We start from the raw sequence: 26,664 nt of genomic DNA on the forward strand, positions 1-26,664 counted from the left end.
AAAGTGTGGTCCTCAAATTCTGTGCCTCAGAATAATCTGGGATGTTTCCTAAAATGTAGTTTCCTGGCCCTATATCAAATCTACAAATCTCTGGGTTAAGTTTGTGAGGGGAGATGCGGGTATCTGCATTTTTAACCAGCTTCTTGACTGGTGAGCTAGGAAACCACTGATTACAGAACACACAAAGTTCTTTTCACTTAAGGAGGTTCTAGGAGGAGGAAGTTTTCTTTGTAAACTTCTTCCATTCAGTTAGTTGATTAGATAGAAAGCTGTCTGTCACCCTAGATTCTGAAAGGCATAGAGTCTACTAGGCCAGGTATAATTCAGTGTGTCTAAAGGACACTTGTAACATATTCATGGTAGTTGGGGGCCACAATGGGTCTTTAAGAAGGCTGGAGACTTTGGTGTTGATGGCAAATCTCATCTATTCACATTTTGCATAGACCGGTATCCATATTTCCCAGATACTCTCCTTTGTCCATACTATAAAAGTATGGGTATCCCTACTTTGCCTGTAGTCTGGTTGAATGAAACTGAAATGAAAAATGATACCAGTGACCCTAGCTCAGATAGCTCCCTATTTCTTCCTTTCCTCAGGAACAGAGGAATACCAATGTGATACTGTTCATTAACCACTGCCCTTATATTAATAGTCCAACGTAAGTTCTGACAGCTAAAAATGTCTCCATGGTTCCAGAAATGACCGTTTTTAATGAATTTAATGAAAAGAGATTCAGAAAGTATGATAGGTTAGTAGTAGGAGGAGTTTTTGTATTGGAGCCTTTTGATTCCCCTCTATTTCAGAGTCATAAAATAACATTAAGCAAGTTACTTGTTCCATTTACATTAAGAAACAGCCCAGCTCTGGGTATTCACATGTTGGAAAACTAAAAAAGAATAAAAAGAAAAGTTTATAGGAGATTCTATGAAATTTTCCTACAGAATTAGTAATAATAATGATCATAATGACAATAACAATAAAAAATGTCTGCTAAGTAAAGCCTGTGGCATCTTGAATTGTGATTTTGGGCATGTTAGCTAACTGTTGTCTTTAGGCTTAATGTTCCCCATCTGTAAACTGGGAATCATACTGCACATAGTAGTTGAGAGGATTAAGCAGTTAATATATGACAAATCACTAATATTGAGTAAGGACTCAGTCAAGATTTGCTGTTATAGTGATTATTGTATGAAACGGAATGATGTCAATTGCAGGCATGACTATATTTAACATGATTTTGAGGCTGCATCATTCTTCAGCTAAGAAAATTCTTTGCTTATTTTTAACCTAAACAAATCTCAGTAAAGAAGTGGACTCCCAATTACAACCATCCTATTTTTATATAAATGGTTGTCCTTGACTTAGACCCAGTCCTTCTGCCAAAGCAGCTGGTATTAGATATATCAATGTAGAAGGGAAGAAAAATAGAAAAATCCGTGAAAAACAGGAGTAATGTATTGACTCTGGAAGCACATTTCCAGGAAAACCTGGACTGCCTAATTATGCACCAATCCAAATTTTCCTCTTTATTTTTTAATTTTTATTTTTTTTAATGTTTATTTATTTTTGAGAGAGGGAGAGACAGAGCATGAGTGGGGGAGGGGCAGAGCATAAAGCAGACACAGAATCTGAAGCAGGCTCCAGGCTCTGAGCTGTCAGCACGGAGCCCAACGCAGGGCTCGAACCCATGAACCACGAGATCATGACCTGAGCTGAAGTTGGACCCTTAACTGACTGAGCCACCCAGGCACCCCCTCTTTATTTTTGATTCATTTATTTATTCGATAAATATTTACTGCATGCCTACGACATGCCAAGCTCTTGTTTTTGGCTCTAGGGAAATATTAATGACCAAAACAGGCTAAGCCCTGCCCCCACAGAGCTTACAGTCTGTGCACTCAATACAGCAACAGAAAAGATCAATTCATGTAGTGATAAGTGCTATCACTAAATAAAACATGGTAATGGGATATAGAGTGATAAGGTGGATGGGTAAAGAGACTACTTAACAAAAGTCTCTTCAGGGAGTGGACTTACCAGCAGAGGGCAGGGTGGTGACAAAGAGGCAGCCTGGCAAAGACCTGGGGAATGAACATTGCAGGAAGAGGAAAAACCAAGTACAGACACTGAGATGGGAGTTCTAGGGGCAGAAATGGCAAGTGTGTGCCATTTGCAACGATGTGGATGGAGCTGGAGTATATTATGCTGAGCAAAATAAGTCAATCAGAGAAAGACAAATACCATATGATTTCATTCATATGTGGAATTTGAGAAACAAAACAGATGAACATATGGGGGGGGGGAGAAAAAAGAAAAAAGAGAGAGGGAAAGAAACCACAAGAGAATCTTAAAGATTCTTAAGAATTCTTAAAGAACAAACTGAGGGTTGATCGCAGTAGGGAGGTGGGGGATGGGCTAGATGGATAATGGGCTAGATGGATGGAGGGCACTTGTGGTTTTTTTTTTTTAACGTTTATTTATTTTTGAGGCAGAGACAGAGCATGAATGGGGGAGGGTCACAGAGAGAGGGAGACACAGAATCTGAAATAGGCTCCAGACTCCAAGCCGTCAGCACAGATCCCAATGTGTGGCTCGAACTCACGGACTGCGAGATCATGACCTGAGCTGAAGTCGGACGCTTAACCGACTGAGCTACCCAGGTGCCCCAAAGGAGGGCACTTGTTATGATAAGGCTGGGTGTTGTATGTAAGTGATGAATCACTGAATTCTACTCCTGAAGCCAATATTGCACTGTATGTTAACTAATTAGAATTTAAATAAAAATTTGAAAAGAGAAAAAGACATTAAAAAAAAAAACTTCGGCAAATTAATGCAGGGACATCTTCTAACTGTATTTATGGTTGTGGATGTGTGATATAGTTAGTGTTCAGTTATTTGAATTTAAAATTAAACCAGAATACTTTTGAATTTTCATGAAAAAAAAAAAGGCAAGTATGGGGCTGACAGTTCACAAAAAAGAATGGTGATTGAGGTTAGACAAGAAGGCAGAGGCCTGATCTGTAGGGCTTTCAGGTTAAAGTAAGGAATTTGGCCTTATTTAAATTTCAATGGGAAGTCATTACAATATTTCAATAAATTGGTGGAATTAGATTTGTGTTTTAAAAGATAAGCCTAGCTACTGTGCCAATAATGGATTACAGGGAAGCAAGAATAAACACAGGGACATTAGTGAGCAGGTTGTTGGAGTGAGCCAGTCACAAGGTTAGGAGGTAAGGATGAGGGTGACATGGGCAGAGATGGTGAGGAGTATTTTGGAGTTAGAGCTCTCAGGACTTGCTGCCATATGTGGTAGGTAAAAGCGAGAGAAGCAACAAGTATGACCCCAATATTTGGGCTGAGCAAATGCAATGGTGGTGCTATTAACTTAACATAGGGAAATCTTGGGGAAGAGAACCCTTGAGAAGAAAAAACCTAGAGTTCTGTTTTAGACATAATAAGATATTATTAGACATCTAAGTGGGATGTCCAACAGATAGCTGGATAAGCATGTGGTGTTCAGGGAGCTGGAAATGAACAGAAGGGAGTCCTCAGGATATAAGTGATACTACCAGACTGGATGAAATCAGTAATGAGAGTGTGTAGATGAAGAATGCTGAGAGCTCTAAAGCCCGCCAACATGTGGAGGCCTGGCAGAAAAATAGGAGCCAATCAAGGAGCAGAGGAGAAAGGGTCAGTGAAAAAGGAGAAAAGCCTAGAGAAGAAAATGTTTCAGGAAGGAGAGTGTCAAATGCTGCTGAGGGGGTCAAATTAGGTAGATGGGAGAATGACCACTGGATGACTGTCTGGGTGGGTGAGATGGGGGTCAGTGGTAACTTTGATAAATCTTTCTAGTGGCATGGTGGGAACCAAGGCTTGACTGGAATGAATTTAAAAGATATTGGAGATGAGAAGGTGTAGAGAACAAAAATAGGCAACTCTTTGGAATTTGTTTTGCTGCAAAGGAGACCAGAGAGTCACTAGAAGTAGGTAGAAGGGAACTTAGGGTCATGAGAGAGATTTCTTTTTCTCAAGACAGATGATTATAAAGCAAAAACAAAAAATAGTAGTGACAGAAAAACTAGTGTGAAAAGATGATTGCAGAAACTCATCATAAGCAGGGACAGTTATTTCTTCCATGGAGATGGCTGGCATGGTGGACCACATGGTAGTGGTGAGCTTGGTGATGGAAAGATGAGGTAGTTCTCCCTTGACTGCTTTGTTATACTACCTTCAGGTAAACCCACTGGAAATTAATTAGGGTTACAATGTTTTTCAAATATTAAATTTCTTCTGTGAGAATTGGTAAAACCATCAGACATTCTACATTAGTATGGATATACTTAACTGGCTTGTCTCTACTAGTACTAAGGACCAGTAACCCTGAAGAAATGAGACCCTGTGAATTTAAAGATGGCTGCAGAAAGTTCAGAGCAAAACGAAGAAAATATGTTCAAACACTTGGCTTGCAAACAAACTTCTGGAATACAACCAACTTTTAAGCTTGTGATTGCTTGTATCACATTAGAACCAAGGGAAAAATGCTAATTTAACAGGCTGGCAAGCTGAATAAATTACTGTAAGTGATTCTACATTTAGTTTCTTGTTAATCTAAGTAAATTAGTCTGTGTAATCAGAATGAAGCCCAATACTAAATGTTATACTGTGGTTGATATGTTTATACAGGCAATACTGTACACTGTTTTAAAGTGTAGGAAAACACAGAACAAAGCGCATACACTTTCTATTGAAATTTTAAATACAGATATTCCATTTTACCAGGAGATCTGCTTCCAGGAAACTGCTAAGTGGACTTATAGTCAGGTAAGATTCAGGAATACTGGGTTGATGAATTGTGGACTATTTTCTTCTGAGTGCCAAGCAAAAAAGCTTCCTGGGAACTCAGTTAATATTTGATAAATACATACATAATCATATGAATGGAAACCAAATATTGCAACTTATTCTGAAATTATTTGGCTTCAAATGATTTTTTGTCATCTCCTCATATTGAATATATATTCTCAAAATACAAATATGTGCCATCACTGAGGAATTCAAAAGAATGTGCCTGAGTCTTGGGAGGTGAACCCCAAAGAGGAGTTCCCAACATATTTTGCCAAATGGCAGCATGTTTTGTACAGGTGTCATCTCCCAAGTCAGTGTTCTGAAGAGGCTGATCCTTGCTTTGATGTGTATATTTTGGGAGGCTTGTAAAAAAACATAACATTACATTTGGAGTCAAATATTGTATAGATTTCTCTAGCTCTAAATATTTAGCAGTGACATTTATTTTTCCTTTCTTTGTAGTTCCTTTTTTTCTCCATTTTTTTCTTACTATATTTATGTTTTCCTTTATATCCTTGAACATTTTTATAGTAACTTATTTAATGTGCTTGCCCCCTAATTTCATCATCTCTGTCATTAATAGATCTATTTTTATAACTGTTTTTTTTCTATTTATGCATCACATTTTCCCTTTGCTGTGAATGTCTATAGTAATTTGTGTTGCATAGTGGATGTTATAAATATTATATTGATAAGTGTCTGCATACTGCTGTCCCTCTTTAAAGAACACTGAATTTGTTTTGGCAGCCATTAGGTTTATTGTGGAGCAGCTTTATCAGTTGTAGGTTTTTAAGCTTTGCTAAGGTCGATCTAGAGTAGTTATTACTACAGCTATATTTTAGCTCTCTTCTGAGGTTTTATCCTTCCTGGATCACTACTGAATAGTCTGTATTCAGGGAAGCTTTTTCACTCTGGCTGCTTTTTAAAATTTTATTTTATTTTTTCTTTTTAGAGAGACACAGAGAGAGAGAGTATGGAAGCAGGGGAGAGGGGCAGAGGAATGGAGAGAGAGAGAAAGAGAGAGAGACAGAGAGAGAGAGAGAATCTTCAGCAGGCCCCCTGCTCAGCATGGAGCCTGATGCAGGACTTGATCCCATGACCTTGGGATCATGACCTGCGCTGAAATCAGAGTTGACACTCAACTGACTGAGGCACCCAGGTGCCCCTAGCAGTGGCATTTATGATACAACTTAGCAATGTTCTGTTATTTTACAGAGTCTTAAGAAGTTCAGAATTAACATTCAAAATTAATTTTTCTGATTTCAGAGGTTGAAGTTAGGTGTTCCTAGAAAGTAAAGCAACTCATAACTGTGTGAACAGAATTCCAAAATGGAAGCTCCAACAAGTGCTTTGGGAAGAGGCAGCCTCAATGGGATGCCATGATTAATTCTAAATGTGATTTTTCTAAAGGGAAATATTTATGTGTATTTCTTCTGGAGCAATTTGCTTAGCAAAGAACTCAACCTTTACATCATATTTGATAATGCCATCTCCATCCTGGGAGTTCCATGAAGGCTTACAAATTCTCAAAGGAATGGATGACAAGAAGGCATATTTTACCCCTACATTCCCACATTCAGTAAACTGAAGTAGGGAGAAATTTATTTGGGTGTTTAACTTAGACTGCCTGTACTATATCAGTATCAGTATTTTACCAGGTAGACTGCACTTAGAGATATTAAGTAACAAAAAACATTTAAAAATTTTCCCAGCATGTCTTTCCCACCATGTGATTTAGATGAGAATGTACTATAAACTAGGCATCTTTCTGGCTAATTTAAGTACATAACCCATTTACAGGGTTTAAATATTTGCACAACTTACATGAACATGCCCTCTGGGGTCATTCGTCCAGCTTGAATTAAATAGACTGCAAATCGAAACCCCACTGCATAGGCAAAATATACAAAAGCATGGCTGAATGCATAACAGCTTCCAACGATCTGTGCTTTCTTCAAAGTATTTCTGAAAAGCATAAAATTTACTAAATAATGGGACATGAGGTATAGCAAGGTAATTTAAATAAATGTAGAGTAATGAATACAGAAGATTAGCCATATTATCATTTAAGGCCATGTTATATATCATTAAGCCATGTTATACATTTTTCTAAGAATGAGAGAGAAAGTGAGTTTTTTAAAATAATAATTATTATAGAGAAAACAGAAAACATAATGATTCTCTCTACAGCTATACACTCTATAGCTCATTGTAACAGTTGCCTCTGTATACTTTCAAATGAGAGGACAAGTCTGAATGAACAGCTAATGAGACTTGGAGAGATTTGGTTTTGAAGCATTTAGAAATATTTTCTATTGTAATCTTTCACTAGCACAATAAATAGTGGAAATTAAAAGGTGGTATCAATCACAAGCATGAGTGTAAAATAAAATAGTACAAAGCTATCTCTCTGATAAAGTAATACAAATAGTATCATTAAGTAAATGTGATAAGGAGGACTAGTTTAAAATTAAAAGGAGTGATCACATTTGTTATGTATACATTCATTTTCAAATATGAAATTTTAGAGATTCAGTATAAAGGGCTGAGCAATCTTATTTTCTTTCTTGAATATGTTATTTCCTCAATTTTGTTTCAGGAAAATAAGAAAAATGTGCATAGTTCATAGCAATGTGGGAAGACCTAAAATTTTCTACTTGTGCTTGTTCTCAGTTCTCCTCTTGATGAAGTCATATGAGAAATTCTGATATGCCATTATTAGGAAAGATTCCAGAGCAAATGAATTGGCAGGCAAACCACTGCAGTCATCCAGGAAGGCTGCCTTCACAGGGACAACTATAGTTAGTGAATGGACTCAGTATGAATCTACAATCACCTGTGCTGTGTCTGAAGCATCTCCTCATATGTTCGCTCAAAGGCTTTTTCTCTTGTTAATGACACTATAGTCCGAATATTTCCCACAGCTTCAGTTGCTACCTTATAAAATAGGACAGTAAGATAGAGAAATAAGATTAGTAATGGTTAACTTCTCTGTCTGTGAATTCCAGTCACTCATACTGGGGGCATATTAAATAAAGCATTAAGTCAGTAAGTTTTCCTGACAAGTTTTCTTAGCTTCTTTTTTTCTTTCCCAAAAACAATACAGGAAAATAACATTTTAGGATAATAGGCTCAAGGACAATTTTTAAAAAGATTTAGTCGGCTGATCTAAATTCAGTCCCCTTCAGGTCTTCACTGAATTTCTATTTAAACTGGTTCCAGGGGTGCCTGTGTGGCCTCGTCGGTTAAGCGTCCGACTTTGGCTCAGGTCATGATCTCGCAGTTTGTGGGTTTGGGCCATGCATCGAGCTCTGTGCTGATAGCTCAGAACCTGGAGCCTGTGTCTCCTTCTCTCTTTGTCCCTACCCTGCTCACACTCTGTCTCTGTGTCTCTGTCTCTCAGAAATAATAAATGTTAAAAACAATTTTTTAAAACTGGTTCCATAGTCAGAGAGATCAAACATTAGCATTATGTCATTTGCAATTGTGCAAAGGAATTATAGATAATTCAAGAAGACAGTAAAAAGAATCAAATAATTAATTACTTGTAATTATTTGAGAAATTGTCTGACTCTAGCACAGAAATGCGAATAGCAACCCCCCAAAAAACTCAGAAACACTGCAGTAAAGTAATATGGGTATGACTATTAAATGCTGCATAAGATACAGCCATTTCTCATTTTGATGTTTGTGAATTTAAAAGATATTTAATTCATATATAATTAATGATTTTCCATATTTATATAATTTTTGAAAAGAAGATTCCTTCTTTTAATCACATGGGATCCAAAATGGAAGAGGCTTTTGGCTTAGAATAGCTTGTTGGACATGAGAACACACGTTGACTTGAAAGAGAAACTTCCTGCTTTCACATTGTTTCTAGAATGGCAGAGTGGATTGAGGGACAGAGGAAGACCTGGATGGACGCCCAGTGTTATTTAAAGAATAGCTTGGGTTACAGGAGAGAATCAGATTTCTGGAGGTGGGCAGGACATCCAGATTCTGCTCTCAATTTTGACTTTGAGTTGTTCTAAATTCTCATTAATTTCAAAGTAAACTCAAAGAAACCTCCATTTGTAAAATACTATGTAGTATGCAAGAAAAATAGGTGAAAGTGCTAAAACCTTGAGGAAAAAAATGAACAAAAAAATCTTTAAGTCTGAAAAGTAAAACATTTGATGATTTGTCCAAATCTACATATGCAACTGAAGAAGGACCAATGTGCTTTATTTGGTATTTGGTAAATAGATTAAAAGCTACTGAGGAAGACACAGACTGTTCGTTTGATTAGAGTTACTGATTGTATAGTCTGAAGTTATTTTAATAATATGAAAAGGAAAAATTAAGGATACATATACAATTAAAGCTCATGACATAAAAATTAGGATGAGTAAAATACAATCAATTAGGGCCCCATTAATTTTGGAATTTGTGATAATTTTCACCACAGGGAGGGCCAAACAACTTTTCACTGTCTCTGAGGCAAATGTATGCTAAATAATTCAGTCTCTACTGCCCAGAGATTCCAAGTGTCCTCATCTAAGTCAAGAAAGGTAGAAAGGTCCAAGGGTCACACAAGCCGAATTTTGATGAGTCATGTGCTTGGCATCCCTATTCATGAATATTCATGCTATTTATAGTGTGCCAATGGTGATAGTCACTGTGATATAGACCATAACTGGTATTAAAATCATTTCTATAATCAGAGGATGTTCACCCAAGTGATAAAGGTCTTTGAAACTATATCATGAGAGGAATAGCTTAAAGACCTGGGGATGGGTGACTAAGAGGAGACTTGGCATTTAACGATGTGGCTTCCTAAAAGCTGCCACAAGAAACAGGCTTTGGACCTCTACTGAGATGAAAGCCAAGCAATGTAGAAGGCCACCAAAAACAAATAAGTAAACAAACAACCTCCTCCAAAAAACCCCCCAAAACAACCCCAAACTGCCTACGAGCCAAAGGCTATACAAAGGTAGGCAGCTTGAGAAAGTAATGCACTGCCTACCACTGGAAGGAAAGGACAGGTAAAAGACAGACAAGGGATTCCTTCTTTAGGTAAGTGGTTGGATTAAATGATATTTCTTTTAATTCTTACATGTTATGATATTATAATACTAATGTTTCCCTAAATCTCCAATAGAATGATTTATTTTTATAAATAATGATTGATCCTGAGAAGCTTAAAGATGACGAAGCATTTTCCCAGTATTTAAATTATTGTTCATTTTAATCGGTATAAAGATGGTCCTTGTTTCTAAAGCCTTATTTTAGGCACTATCAATAGTAGCAAATTGCCTTATTTTCAGTAACTGTTATATTTCCTCTTCATTTTGAAAAATAAAATAACTAAAATCATTTAAGAAAATTTAATTACCCAACAATCAGAGAATGGGGAATCATGATGTTAGCAAATTCCCCCATGGTAATATGGCTGGCACCACTGAGTGCTTACTGTCTTCCAGACACTATCCTAAAACGTCTTACACAGAATAATGCTAAATGTTATATGTACTACTTACAAAAATCTGAAAATGGTATTATTATTATTACCACTTTACAGAGAAAGAAACTGAAGTTCAGAAAGGTTGACATAACTTGCTCATATGATACATTTGTTAGTGATAGAATCTGAATTCTAATTCAGCCAATTTGACTCTAGGGACTATGTTCTAAATCATGAATCCTACTACTATAGCATGTCTACACCCCATCCTAAACTAGTCTGTATGCATTTCAGTGAATGTACTTTACAGATTCCTAAGAAAGAAAGTTAACATACTGTAAAAATGGGAACTCTCATTGTTTTCCTCTTAAAATGTTATGATGGTAACAAGTCTTTATTTTACCTTCCCAGCACGCTTAAATTCTTGCTTATCCTTATTGGCAAATCCAGTCATAGCTGTGGCTTCAATCATTCCTGTCAGAGCAAGTATTGGAGCAATACTCAGAATCAAGAGTGTCATCTCCCATCCATATATGAAGGAAATGATAACTGACAGTCCCATGTTAGTTGCATTTTGTGTTAAGACACCAATCCTTGAACCTGTTACCTATAATCAGACAGATTTGGGGGGAAAAAGTCAATTAATTTTATATTTACAAGAATTTCTGTTATAGTTTCTTGCAAAACAAGACAGGCTTTCTTTTTTAGGATTTATACTTACATTTTTATTTTGAACTTGTACTTAGAGATTAAATAATACCCATACTTTAAAAACTGTCCTCTACTAAGGAGTGATTATGCTTTGTTTACTTTATGTTGGATATCGTTGTCCTTTGACATGTCCCTGTCATTCTCTGAATATGTCCTTACTTTCTGACACAAAAAGGTTCTCCAGACTCTATCCCTGGAATCTAACATTTCTTCAAGATGTCCTAGTTTCTTTCGGTGGACAAAGTTATTTAGAAGTAAATATATGGTGTTAGTTGTGCTAATTATTAATGGAGTATCAGTGGACAGAACTGGTGTGTGTGTGTGTGTGTGTGTGTGTGTGTGTGTGTGTGTGTGTATGTGTGTGTGTACAGATGTATGCACAAACTGAAATCTGTATTTTTCTGTTTATGTATCTTGAAGTCCATGAATTCACATCAATATCTCCAATACCAATCCAACACCACAGAGTTATTTTCAGTTTTGTGCCTTCTTATATTTGTTACCCCCATCTGCAACAGTGATAAACCTGGCTCCCATCTTTAATAGATTTATGTGATCAAGCTCTCTGTAGATAACCAATCTGACATCATGGCCCCTATTTATCTCCTGTAGGGATACCCTTCTCATTCTGGTCTGGCGTGGCTTTCCCACACCAGGCTGCCACCACACAAGGAAGTGTAACTCACCATATGTGGACTCCAAAACCCAACATTCCCCTTTTCCCCTACAATGATGGAGGAGCTGGCACTCTTGGTCACTATACTACAGTAGTGCTGAATTGAATGATTGATACTATATATTAAGAGGTATGCTTTGGATATTGAATCTTGTATTCCATTTTGAGCATTTTATAATTTGATTTCATTGAGAAAAAGTCTAAAGCAGCATTATCAAGATAGAAAAGGAGTTGGAAACATCATGGTAAAAGGTAACTTAGAGAAATTCTAAAAGAAAATCTCAAAATAAGTAGAAATATCTTTATAACTATTTTACAAGAACTAAATGTCTTATGAATCAACTTTCAGTGGGACACATGATAAGTAATAAACTGAAATGTTAAATTCCTTTAGTGCTAGGATGAAAAAATGAGAACCCCATTTACCTAGAAAAACAGGTATAATCAACAAAGATATCAATTCATATTTTAAAAGATTTATTTTGTTATGATCATGAAAATATGACCATTGGAAAAGGTTTGGATTATGTTAAAATTTACATCCTTTCAAACAAATACACAAACATATTCAGATTGGATTATTGTGTATATGTAGCTTTGTATCCTGCTTTTATCCCTTTACATTATACTGTAAGCTTTTTCCTGGGTCACTGAATAGTCTTCAAAAAATATTTATATTGCTTCCAACTTTACTAAAATAGAGACGTAATGAGCACCTTTGTGCATAATTTTTATGCTCATTTTTTATTTCCTAATGTTGAAAACCTAGACTAGAGGTATATGTTAAAGGGTATACATTCTTACATTCTTGATATTGTCAAATTTCTTCTCTAGAAGATTATATCAGTTTTTACTAAAGTACCCCCAAATTAGTATCATCATTACAAATAACAACAATAAAAAGCCCTACCTCCCTAAAGGCTCTGTCTTATTCCTAAATAAATTTTTTCTGGCTTCAGCTTCAAGACTGTATTTGGTAATCTGCTATTTCCCCTTTTCTTGATAAACTATTAAAGAAAACTCCAAAAATGTAAAAACAAGTAACAACTGCAAACATCAAACAAACCATTAAATAATGAAAACTAAGACAACACATATTTTAAGGGTCTTAGCATGTTATACATTAACTCTAAGACCTATGAGGCTGAAATATGAATGTCATTTGCTACTTAATACTGATTTACACTCTGTCTCTTGACAGTTGAAGGATGATGCTGGAGATAAAAGATGTTGAGATGTATGTTATGGGATGGATTGTGTTTCCCCCCATCCCAAATTTACATTTTGAGGTCCTGACTCCAAGTTTCTCAGAATGTGGCTATATTTGTATTTGAGATCTTTATTTTTCGTTTATTTATTTATTTTTGAGAGAGAGAGAGAGAGAGAGAGAGCGCGCTCACAAGTAGGGGGAGATGCAGAGAGAGAGAGAGAGAGAGAGAGAGAATGCGAGAATGCGAATCAGGCTTCAGGCTTTGTGGTGTCAGCACAGAGCCCAATGCAGTCTCAAACCCTGCATCAAACAAACTGTGAGATCATGACCTGAGCAGAAGTCAGATGATTAACTGACTGAGCTACCCAGGTGCCCTGGAAATGAGGTCTTTAAAGAGGTAAAGTAAGTTAAGTTCAAATAAAGTCTCTAGTGTGAGCCCTACTCCAGTATGACTGATGTCCTTATAAACAAAGGAAATTTGAGGCACCTGGGTAGTGCAGTTGGTTAAGTATCCAACTTCAGCTCAGGTCATGATCTCACAGTTCATGAGTTCGAGCCTCATGTTGGGCTCTGTGTTGACAGATCAGAGCCTGGAATATGCTTCAGATTCTGTGTCTCCCTCTCTCTCTGCCTCTCTCCTGCTCACACTCTATCTTGCCCTCTCTCTTTTTCTCTCAGAAGTAAATAAAAATTTTAAAAAAATTTAAAAAAAGAAAAGGAAATTTGAATGCAGATAGGTACTCACATATGGGAAGGACTATAGGAGGACACAGTAAGGAGATAGCTATCTACAAGTCAAGCACAAAGGATTCAAAATGAAACCAATCCTGCTGACACCTTGATCTTGGACTTCCAATCAGAACTGTGAGGAAATAAATTACTGTTGTGTAAGCCACCCAGTCTGTGGTAACTTTTGTTATGGCAGCCCTAGCAAATGAATACACTTAACATGTTCCTCTCCTCCCACCTAGCTGCCTTTTAGGGATGGTGGTAGAATAAGAAGAATCTGAATTTAGTTTTCCTGTTCCAGGAAGAATTAACAGAAAAAACAGACATTTGGCCTTGAAAAATATTACAAGAACTGAAGGAAAATAGAACAGAGTCTTAAAGACCTAGAGGATAATGTAACTCTGAAAAGAATTTAGGACTGGAATCAGAGGAAATTTAGTTAAACTTCCATAGATTCTTTAGCAACATGCATGAATATACAAATTTTTCTTGGAAATTAAAAACAGGAAGTCATGATTAAATAATTCTTGAGATAAGAATTATTTATGGATTATTACTATATCTATGGAATTTTGCTAAATTTAGAAAATACAACTTTTGTAAGAAAATGATAGTGTACAAAGAGGGATGGCTAGCATAAGAAAATAAATGACAGAAAACTCAGTATGCAATTGTAGAAATAAAATTCCATATGATAGGATTTCTGTTTCTGGTTAACATGGAGTAACAGGAAATAGATTTATCCTCCCATCTGAAACAAAGGCAGAGATGGGAAACAAACAAGGTGAACCCTATGATTGCCCCAGTTTGGCCCTTGAAAGAGCTTCCAGGCTAAAGTGGAGGGTAAGTGAACTAAGACAGAGCCTAACAGACTCCCAAAGCTAAGTAGATAAAACTGAGAATCTGGGGCATGGAGAATCTCAAGGAAGCTAGAGTTTGCAGTATAGAACACCAGAGAAGAGAGAGGTACACAGAAAGAGAAATATGGGTATCTGCAGAGGGTCCTTCTTGAATATTCAGCTAAGTAGTGCATGTGTGAGGGCTGGGAATAGTTTCCAGTCACACCAGTCAGACTGGAAAACCTCATATCCTCATAGGGCATTGGGTAGAGTATGTAGAAAGGTCTTACCTCAGTAGGCTCTTGTCCTAACAAACCTTAAAATAAGACCCAAAAGGATTAGACTGTTCCAGGTAACTGAATTCCAGAGGAAAAAAAAAAGAATATTTCTAGAAATATAAAAATATCCAGCACCCCAAAATGTTATATTTACAATGTGTGCCATCTTGTAAAAAATTACCAGATATGCAAAACAGCAAAACAGGACCCATGATGGCATAAAAATCAATCAATTAAACTAACCCACAACTGACACAAATGTTAGACTTAGTAGATAATGATATTAAAAGTTATCATGGTATAACATATATTCAAGAAGTTAAGAGATAAGGAACATACAAAAAAGATCCACATCAAAATTTTACAAAGGCAAATTTCAGAGTCCATAAAGTTTTATTGGAGCACAGTCATGGTCTTTCTTTACCTATTGTCAGTGGCTATCTTAGAATTATAATGATGGAATTGAGTAGTTGCTAGAGAAACCATATGTGCCACTCTCCTCACTTTGTACTGTTGCTCAGTGTGCTACAAATCTGTGATGCAATTATAATTTGACAGCATGTTGAATGCCACATGAATTGCTATACTGTGACATTTTATCTTAGTTTTAAAAATTACCATTGTATGTACATCATCTAAAAATAAGAAAGGAAGAGAAGAGTAGACTTTGAATGTCCTTTTAAGGCATAATGGACTGTGGATTACTTTTTCTGATCAGATATCACAGTGTTGTTTTTATTATGCTATAAAGTACTACATAGTACTAAAAATATATAAAATAGGTCAACATATTCAGATGAAGCACTCATCATTATATTCTTAATTCACGAGAAACCAACATTCAGAAAATTTGGAAAATTTTAAGTGGAATATCTGATTTCAGTAGAATTTCTTCATAAAACTGAAAAGTGAAAATGAAGCTGACACCAAAGTAAGTTTCTGAGTGGCTCATTCATTAGTTAAGCAAAGAAAATCAGTTATGGATAATGAGTTAATTAAATCATGTTTAATTGCAGCAGAGGAAGAAATGTGTTTAGTGAGCTTAAACCTATTATCAGATGATGATTAACCTTTTGGTAAGAACAGTTGCTCAAAAAGTGGACAACACTGCAGCAACACCAACAGCAATAAAAAACCAGGTAGCTTTTTTGAATAGTTTTCCCTGGCTCTTGATGAGTTGACATACGTTACTGGTACTGGTACTGGTACATCAGGAGCCAATGCTGAGTTTGAAGTGACTAAAAAAATTGTTACTATGAATGGTCTGTGTGGAGCAACTACAGGTGATAATATTTTCAAAGAAGTTAAGAAAAAATGAAGTCAGTATAAACTGAAGTGGAATCTATTGAGATATATTACAACTGATGGTGGTAAGATTTATAGAGTAGAAAAAAAAGCTTAGTTGGACAAATTTACAAACTGTGAAAATGTAAGATGTTTAAAGCCTAAGTTTATTTCCTGTATTGTTTATCAGCAGGTATTTTGTGGAAAATAACATCACACTTTATTGGACCAGTATGGTCAATGGTGAAGTTCATTTACTCTTATAGATTTAACTATTTTTATTTCTATTTTTGTGAAATATGGAAGATGAATATCTTGACTTGTCTTACCACACAACAGTTTGAGGGTTTAGCAATGATAAGGTTTCACTGAAATATTTTGAGTTCAGGGTTGATACTGAAATTTTCCTTTACAAGAACTACCTTTAACCACTCTGGCTTTGGATATTAGCTTTTGCTGTAGACTTGGTAATGTTTCTTAATGAATTCAACCTAGAATGGTAAGGCAAAACAACAATTACTTGCCAATGTTATACTATGGTAAAGTCATTTTGATGATTGCTAACATTTTTTGAATCACAAAAAATATCAAACTGTTTTTATATACTTCCTATGTCAAAAAGTTAAATCAGGAAATGAGGTCACCCCTGTCCAGGGAATGATATTCTAGTTCTACCTAATCAATTCATCTGGTTCTTGGAATTAATAAATGAAGTTTTTATGATTTCTTGGGGCTATATAATTATAGTTCTGATGAGAAGAATTCTTGGAACTAACATTGTATCTGTCAGTGGTATATCAAGTGCACATTGTGGCATGAATAACACACTTTCTTGTGGACAAAAATGAGGTAACACTTTTGGGTGATGAAAAGGGGTTGCTAAAATATACAGAAATAATACCTTGTAATTTTGTGGAACCTAGATTCCCAAGGAATCTAAAATGGCTTTGTACCTTTACTAACACTATATGTTACACAGAAAGTAGTCTGTTGACAGATGTATGGCAATAAGCCATAACCTTGGGCTGAAATAATATCAGTTAAATTGGTTGTATTCAGTAAACTATTTCAGGAATCATGTTGTTCCATGACTTTATTTTACTAACATGTTTTTCTCATGACTCTCATAGTACCAGAGTTTCTAAAAATGGCTAAGGGTGTATATATTTTTGGCCATTAGTAAAGGTTACAAAATAATATTTACTATTATTAAGGAGCTAGTTTGTGGACACTTATGCTAATATGTATGATAAAATAAAATTTAACTGAAATTACATGATGAAGAAACTGAAATGGAATATGCCTTAAATTGATACAATAGGAAATATAACCCCGAATAATTATTTCCTAATTCATCTCTAGTCTAGTGTGTGTTTGTGAGAAAATACATAGTAGATAAACAGGATTGGTAAATAATTCTTCCTTTTGCAGAAAGAGTATCCATTCAAGTTAGATATGAACCTACCTTTATATTGCAAAGCAAGTGTTTGTGTGAATTAATTACATGGTAGTAGACATAGACTTACTCTTACAAAACTTCTTTTCTTATTCTGCTTTCTAAATTCAACAGCTTTAAAATCTGCCATCAGTAATTCAATCATTTATTCTTTAGCTATTACTTTTTATTCAATGCAAATGGTCTTACTTGCCCAGAAATTATTATGAGACCAACATTTACAAATTGGAACAAGAAAGTTTCCAGTGATCAAACAGAATTAGTCAGATGCTTGTAAGCAATCAGGCTGACAAATGTTTTCATTAATTTTTCTCAATGAAAGACAACACTATTTGTTAAAAACAACTAATGAATGTAAGGAAAGTAATGTTGGTCTTTCAGTTCTAATTTGTTCTTTTGGCTGAAGCAAATACTTGCTAAAAGAGATGATATAATATATATAAAATATGGCTGCTAGCAGAATTTCACTGGGATTGTAAAAATGTTGAATGATAGATAGTAAGAAAAAAAGAGCACAGTAAAGAAAAAGAAAAAAAAATGGCAAATTTTGTGGAATGGGGATTCTCCTGGAATTATAAGGATATTTCTGCCTAATATGTGAACCCTACAATTCCTAAACATAGAAACTGTCATTCTATTATGCTATGTAAGATTAATGCTACGCTCCTTACTTAACCATTAAGTGAATATTATTCATGATTTTTTCCACTTAAGCGAGTAAAATTGATTCCTTAGCCTTATTTAAAAAAATTAAAATTTTTTTTAACGTTTATTTATTTTTGAGAGACAGAGAACGACAGAGAACGAGCAGGGGAGGGGCAGAGAGAGAGGGAGACATAGAATCTGAAGCAGACTCCAGGCCCTGCGCTGTCACACAGGGCCCCATGCAGGGCTTGAACCCATGAACCAGGAGATCATGACCTCAGCCACCCAGGTGATTAACTGACTGAGCCACCCAGGCGCCCCTATTTTAAAATTTAAATTCTACCTAATAAATTTAGGGCATTGTCTTCCAAATAATGAAAAAGAGTTCAGAAAAAAAAAAAAAGATGATGCCACTTTTCCTCTTGAACTCTTTCTACATCAAAACATTAGTTTTGCAAACCATTATGGATGCACATGAATATTAACTGTAACCAACTTGTTCTATTATTTGGTAATACAAATCTACCCTTAGAAGGAAAAACTACACTTTCTTCTTTTATTAAAACTTCTAAATTGTGTGTGTGTGTTTTCATTTTGTTACTTTTTCTAGTCTTACTATTTAATTCAGAGCTCTTTTCTCTAACTCATTTGTAGTATCTTCTTTAGTCCTCTGGTTATCCTATTACAATTGCTAAATCTTTTTTCCCCCCTTTTTTCCTATTTTTTATATGAATATATATAGTTGACATACAATGTTATTATTAGTTTCAGGTATACAATGTAGTGATTCAATGAAATCTTTTTTTTTTGTTTTGTTTTGTTAAAAGTATCTAGAACTGAAAGGTTTCCCTCTTTCCTTTATTGAGAGCTCCCAGTTAGTCTTGAGACTTGCCTGGTCCCCTTAAAGATGTGGGTAATCTTAGTATAGCTCACAAATACGCACTGACACATGTGTGTGTACAGGTATGTATGTGTGTACACATACACACAGAATACACACTCCATTTAAAAATAAAAACAATGTACATACTCCTTGGATTTGTGCTATATCCATGGCTAATATTGTTGTCAAGGCTCCTGTGCTGTTTTCCTTATCATCAAACCAGGAAATATCCTAGAGAAAAAGGAGAATTAATATACGGTTATCAAAAACAAGACAAAACAAAACAAAACAAACCAAACATTGTTATCAAAAAGATTGTTCTCTGATTTATGATTCTGCTCTAAGTCAGAAGGCATTTACCTTCTCCCTCACTCACAGGTATTTAATTCTTATAAATAGTATGGATCAAATGACTTTTGTTTCTTACTTCACAAAGATCTATACTTAGATACAAAATGAAGAATGTAAGCCCAATATCTTGGAACCATTACCAATGCTACAGTACTGTATAATAATCAACATCAAAAATGGTCATTTTGAACCACTAAGTAAGTTGTAATTTCAGTGAAGAGCAGACTACTTAAAAAGGTAATGCACAACATGATTTAGAAATATTTCCAAAGCTCTCTATCTAAACTGATTAATGATAAAAAGTCTATCTCCTCTTTAGGACCCACTTAGGCAAGATTTTCCCTGATACTTCATATTACTCCTGAGATCCTATAACCACTGGGCATTGTGAGAGGCTAAAGAGGCAAAGAGGCTGATGTAAAACCCCTGTGGCCAAGAAGCATGCAATCTGAAGGAGATAGTTCAAAAATACAAGCAATGAAAGCATAACATTATAGCCAATTTCATTTTCAACAGCAAATAGAGATAGCACTTCTTAGCAGTTCTCAACCTGAGGCATTCTGATTTCCTTTTATTAGCTATTGAATGTTTCTTCCCACTTACTCAAACCACTTAGATCTCTTGTGGATTAAAATCATATGGAGCCTGTCTCTGAAAAATGACTTATTTTTAGTAAGTGAAAAGCCAAAGAATTGTTGGCTTACAGCTCAGCCAGAGCCCTGACACCCAGGTTACATGTTTCAGGCAACTAAGGAAAAAGAAGCATAACAGATAGAAGGCTGTGCATTAATCATACAGTTATGTGAGAAGAAAGTTCCCATGGAGGAATATGACAAGAGAAAGGGTGGGCACAACCCCAGCATGACAGCACTACTCTGTAAGCCCTTGCATTGGGAAGCTGTCCCAAAGAGTTGAGGGTCCAAGATGCCCAAAAGGGCATCCTACAGCAATCACAATCTGCACTACCAATTGTCCCTTTGAAAACACAGCCCCACTCATGAGCCTAACATATTGTGAACATACATCAGCAATGATAATAACTATAGCATTCTTGAACTGGAAGACATTACCTGTTTTTTTTTATTGTTATACTAAAAAAAAATTAAGATAAACTTTACATTTTCTAATTATTTCTTTATTTAAACACGGTATGGAACACACAAAGAATTTTTAGATACAATATAAAGTAAAAATGTAGAAAGATAATTTATTATGGAATATTACATTCTTGATTCTAGAGTATCTTCCTATAACACACTAGGTATAGTATATATATGTGACTAGTCTTAGTCATTATCTGATCTTCAATCAGCAAAATGTCCAAAATTACTTTCCAACAAGTCAGTATTATGTACTCTAGGCACTGTATTCCAGCATATGCCATATGTGCTAAAACATTTAAGAGTTTCTGGAACATAGCTGGTGTCAAATAAAATTTGCCTTGCTTTCTCTTTTTCTGATGGTAAAATGATTGTAAGTAAGGCTATCAGGTTTTTTGATAGTAGTAAATCCATTTTTTTCCCTGTCAGTAATATGCTAGAAGTAAAAAATACAATAACACTATGATGCCTACACATTTGGTATGTATTTTCTCAATCAATCATCATAACTGTATGAGGTAGATACTATGAATATCCATATTTTATAAATGAGGAAACCGAGGTACTGAGAGATTAAATAACTTGCCCAAGGCCACATAGCTGGCAAGTGCTAACGCCAGGATTTGAACCTATGCAACCAAATGCCAGAGGTTTTATTCAACTATCCTGTTCTATCTCCCACTGAACTGAAGCATTACAGTTGAGTTTCATTACCTGTTTCTCCTGTGTCAGGACTTAATACCTCAAAAGCTTTTGGAAGTAGCTTTTTGAGATCCCTTAGTGCTTACCATTAATTCTATCATCTCATGATTTAAAGACCCCCCAAAGAAGCCCTAGCCAATCTAATGTAAAGAGAAACAGGCAAAAATACGTATCTGTTCACAAACCCAACAGATCTACAGGTCAATATTTATCATTAGGAAATATAAATTTAGCTTTGAACAAGGAATTATTTACAACCATTGAAGTCAGCAACACTTAGAACATTCTTTTCAAGTGGAAGGATGTCAACTAATCAAATAAAATACAGATTTTATACCTATAAAAAGACCACACCTGATTCCATAAATACTTCTACCTCAAATGAGGTTCCAAACTAGTTATAAAAACAACACAAGTCTCAGCATGCTTTTTAAGCCTTAGAAAGCCTTAGGACAACAACACAGGTAATAAGAGTTAGGCTAAACTGCACATTGGGAGCACCCCTTACTATAGACAAAACTGAAATGGGGAAGATATTTATAAAGAAAAGGCCAAATATCCTATTGTTCCCCCTCCATTTTAAGAAAGCAAAGACAAGAAACAAAAAAGAATGCTGAAGGATACAGAGGGAAAACAAACAATCAGCTGGAAGGGGCTGAGTTGAATTTATGGGGGAATATAATAACATCTGATGAATAGTGCAGAGTTTCTGTGTGTGTCTTTGTGTGTATTTTTGCAGGACCAGAGTTTTTGGCTTAAAAACTGGGGGCTTCTTATGGGCAGAAGCTACTTTAGCCTAGAGTGTTACTATCCAGCTATTCACATGACTAACATTAAGAAGAGGATTAATGTCTAGTATTAACCATCAAGATACTGGATTAACAATAACCACTAATTAAACTGGGTGCTGGACTTGAGACTCTTCTACCAAAAGCACACTGAATCTCTAGAAAGGCAGTTCAAAGTAATGTTTGGTTAAGTTATATATTCTTTTGTTCAAAATATTCAGACATTCAGAGAACACTGTTGAAAATCCCTAGAAATTAAAAATAAATTTCCTTGAATATGGAAACATATAAACTCATAAAGAAAAACAAAAATGAGCAGAAACTGTCAATAAGTATGAAATTTTGATTAGCTAATTAAAATTCCACCTTATTTCAAAGATTTGAGGTAAAGACATAAAATGTTCAGAAGTAAAAAAAAAAATTAAAGTACAAGTTTAGCTTGAGTGAGTTGTGCAGGCATTCACTGGTTTTATAATCCCTCAAATAGATTTTTTTCTGGCTTAAGGAGAGTCTCCAATTATCTCTGATAGGCCTTTGACCAGAATGTCAGGCATCAACCTCTTCAGAGCATCAAGTTGCTATGGGAAACCTTGCACTAGTGGGGTTGAATTTTGTATCTTGTAGTTTCCCAAGAGCACAAAGGCCTGGGCATTTTGTTACGCGGCAGTCCTCTGAGCGCTACTGCTAAAAGTCACAAGAGGTAAAAACTGGTTTTGACGACTCAGCTGGTGTGACAGTAATTCTATTTCTGACAAGAAATGAACTTGGCAGGAAGCTATTTGCTCTTGCACAGGGAGCTCTGGTGACAGAAAGTATGATGAAGGGCTCCAAATGATTACCGGCTTTCAGGGAACCCAATACATCTCAGCCTCCTGAAAGAATTTTAGAAGTGCCAATCTGAGACATTCCTGCCATTTGCCCCTAAGACTCACTTCTCAAGATTACTACTTGATCTACCTATTTTTAGTTATTTCACAGGTATGACTGATCATCTATATATGGCAGGCCAACCCGCCAGCTGGACTGCTACCTGAATTCAGGACTCTTCTGATGAGGACAGAGAGACTGACTGCTTTCAGAAGTGGGGAGTGAGGAAACTTAAGCAGTGCACATGGATGATAACTAGAGGAATTAACTCCTCCTTTTAAAAGATGTTCCCCAATATACTGTAGCTCTTAATTCTTCTTTTCAGTTTTCATTTGGTCTTTCAATCTGATCCTAGTACACTACATTATCCATTAAAAAAAAAGATTTGTCAAGATAAACGCAAGGAAAAAGGAATGGACTCTAAATATTGTTTTCTGTAAGTTGTATTTTCAAACATAACAATTTTGGACTTGCTTCTATTAGAAAAATAAACTAAGAATTCTAATGTCAGGTGTTGATGGGAGCACAAAAAGCACGCTTTCAAAGGATCAAAGGAAAGATTATGTGAAGAAATTGACTTGAAAAACTACAAGAATATTTAAGAACACATTTTAAATAAGATAAATGAAACACTGACCTGATATAACATGGCTTTAAATGCCAAATGTCTTAATCTCATGGTTAAAATTTCCCCTGCTCTGCCATAAAATAATCCCTGGAAAACAAAAGAAAGGTATATTTATTCTTAACTCTTTTTTCTATTTCTTTGTAACAGTTAATTACTATATTTACTTATTTATACTTTATTATATTTTGTTGTTATTTTCAACTCAGAGAGGATGACATAAAAAGTACTCATGTTCAAACTTGTTTAATTCATTAAAAGCTTACCTGAATGAAATAACTGACAAAGCAAATAACACCCAAAATGACAAATATCATGGAATAAATCTCTGAATCATGCTTTAATGTGGTTTTATCATCATTTTCAAACATCTGAGAAAAAACAGATTTTTTATTCAGGTTATTGGAAGAAAATACAAAAGAAAGAGGAAAAACTAAAACGTCTACCCATCAGGAATTTTTGACTGGATTTCAACATAAGAAAAAGATTATATATACATTTCCTGGGGAAAAGAACTGCACCATTATTCTATTCACTACATTCATTACATATGATAAAAAAATGATTTGCTGTCAATTTTCTCACTTAGGCTATGTAAATATGAGATCAGACAATGAGATTATCACAGTATATTTTCAAAGAAACTACCAGTTTGTTTGAATTACTATTTCTATTAACTGCTAATAACTTAGGTTTCTTAATATTATTTTATTTAAGGTATTAACCTGCAGTGTGAGGTCTTTATACATGTCCCTAGAAATTGTTCCTATAATTAGTAATTATACATATATTGGCATCTATGTTGACACAGCATAGCTGTGCAAATCTGGGACTGAAGACTTAACGTGGCTCAGTCCTTGAATCCAGCAACTCTCCTGAGTCCCTCAGCACAATCCCAAGCTCTTGTTATTTCCTCTCCCTCGTGAGCTGACTGGTAATAAAAAATGGCCATTGTTTGGACTAGTTGAAAGAAGAGTAGTCGTCTTTGTCTATTTTATTGCTTCAGTGCTTTGGAATGCTGATACGGCAGTGGAGTCAAAATTAGAAAACAAAGTAATTTCTTTACTGATTGCCCAGTCAACAAGGCCCAGCCAAGACTTCACAATAGAGGCTGGCTTATCCCCTGAGAACATTAGTTAACCTTCCTATCACGGATCCCACACTATGGGTGACCCACCACAAGTCCCAATTTCCCCATTGCTGAGTTAAAGTACATCAGGTCTGTTCTCTCAGGCTACACTTTGTCTAAAATTATTAAAAATATTAGCAAATTAGCTTTACTTACAGTTATGATTTTTGCAAAGATGATGGAAAATACTGGATGAACAGCTCCATTTAGAATAGAAGCCAATGTCCCCAGGACCACAGAAAGCCATTCAGACTTGTTTAATTTAAAAATTTTTAACATAGAAACTTCAGGAAGACTTGTCTATGAATAAAATACTTTGGTTAAAACCTCAGTTTGAGAGCGTAATGGAACCTAGAGAAGTTAACCAATCTTAAACAGAACCAATAATGATAAATATCAAATATAATTAGGAGACAAGAGTAAAAGTAGAATATATCTTAGAAAAATTTCACCACCCATATTACCTGATGTCCTCAACACATACAGGAATCTTATCCCAAAGTGACTCTCTGAGCAATTTATCCTTTTGGTATTTCACTGTTACTATCATTTAAAAATTACAGATTAACTCACAAGTTCTGACAGCTAAGACTCACTGAAGAAATGACAGTCATATTTTCTTTATTCCTGTTAAACTAGATGGAATATTATACCCTATGATAAGACAAAAATATAGGTAGAAATGAAGCAAGACAGAAAGCAAGAATTTTACTAGCTAGCATTTCAAGCTTGAAAGTTTTCTAGTTTCATGACTTATTGACAGAAACATTTATCTAATATCTTAATTTAAAGCTTGTTTTGGGGTTCCCATTTGTAAATAAAATGCTGCAATATCTGAGCATATCACTTAAACTTACCAAGCCTCAGTTTCCTCATCTTTCCAAGGGGGATGATATCATTTCCTATCTTCTTGGATTGTTTTTAGAATTAAGCTTAACTCAGTATTATTACAGAAGAAGGATTATATGATGCAAAATCCTAGGTTTTATACAGAGAAAGCACAATGCAAGTAACCATTCTGTCAGCCCTCCCAGTGGAGAGGTAGCGGTCACAATGATCAGAGGATAAATAATATGATAATGATTTCTCCTTACTCTTGTCCAGCATGCATAGTGGATTTATTTCAGAAATCTAAAATATCTTACGGTTTTGTAGTGAGTAATTATTTTGAATAGGAAAGTAGACAGCAAACTACTAGGCATTTCTTTTTTATTTTAATTAAAAAAATGTTTTTATGTTTACTTATTTTTGAGACACCTAATGAGAGAGAGCACAAATTGGGGAGGGGCAGAGAGAAGAAGATAGAGAATCTAAAGCTGTGCTGTCAGCGCAGAACCCGATGCAGGACTTGAACTCACGAACCGTGAGATCATGACCTGAACTGAAGTTGGACAATTACCTGACTGAGCCACCCAGGTGTCCCTAGGCATTTCATATGTTAAAATTGTCTCTTGGCATTCATTCTAGAAGTAATGACATCTGTGAACCTAATAACAGGAGAATTCTTCGGGAATGATTATAAAATAGTCTGTAATTCTTGTGTTAATCTTAGTCTGGCAACTATAATGTAAACTCTTTTGTTTGAACAATAGAACTTTTAAAGTTCTAAGGTATTTATGGTCTATTTTTAGGATGGGTAAACCACAATTATATTGGGTTACTGAATAATCTATTTCCTTTCTGAAGTTTTCTGAAGATCATCATCACAAAAAGCCTCACTTTTCAGTTAGGTGACTGTCCAATATACAGAAATGTATTTCATTTTTTATTTTTTGAAAATTTTTATTAAAAAAAATTAATGTTTATTTTTGAGAGAGAGAGACAGAGTGTGAGCAGGGGAGAGGCAGAAAGAGAGGAAGACACAGAATTTGAAGCAGGCTCTAGGCTCCAGCTATCAGCACAGAGCCTGATGGGGGGCTTGAACTTATAAACTGTGAGATCATGACCTGAGCTGAAGTTGGATGCTTACCCAGCTGAGCCCCCCAGGTGCCTCAGAATATACAGAAATTTAAAAAGTTGCATACCAACTCTGTCAAGCACTGAGCACAGATTTTCTGTCAAATTCTTTATAAAATTGCCTCATTTTGCAATGAAACTAA

The 26,664-nt window shown here is 35.4% G+C and overlaps 1 protein-coding gene across 1 annotated transcript in view; it reads right to left on the minus strand.

Annotated features, from left to right (window-relative positions):
* Positions 1 to 26,664, minus strand: part of ABCB5 (ATP binding cassette subfamily B member 5) — a 107,972-nt gene that overhangs the window by 22,055 nt on the left and 59,253 nt on the right. Inside the window, exons 16-22 of the mRNA XM_053218319.1 lie at positions 24,722 to 24,865; positions 23,703 to 23,807; positions 23,449 to 23,526; positions 19,151 to 19,234; positions 10,696 to 10,899; positions 7,683 to 7,783; positions 6,671 to 6,811 (exon numbers count right to left, since the gene is read on the minus strand). Coding sequence (XP_053074294.1) covers positions 6,671 to 6,811; positions 7,683 to 7,783; positions 10,696 to 10,899; positions 19,151 to 19,234; positions 23,449 to 23,526; positions 23,703 to 23,807; positions 24,722 to 24,865 — 857 coding nt within the window. The remainder of the gene's footprint in view (positions 1 to 6,670; positions 6,812 to 7,682; positions 7,784 to 10,695; positions 10,900 to 19,150; positions 19,235 to 23,448; positions 23,527 to 23,702; positions 23,808 to 24,721; positions 24,866 to 26,664) is intronic.

The sequence above is a fragment of the Acinonyx jubatus genome, chromosome A2 (assembly GCF_027475565.1).
Source record: "Acinonyx jubatus isolate Ajub_Pintada_27869175 chromosome A2, VMU_Ajub_asm_v1.0, whole genome shotgun sequence".
Classification (NCBI taxonomy): domain Eukaryota; kingdom Metazoa; phylum Chordata; class Mammalia; order Carnivora; family Felidae; genus Acinonyx; species Acinonyx jubatus.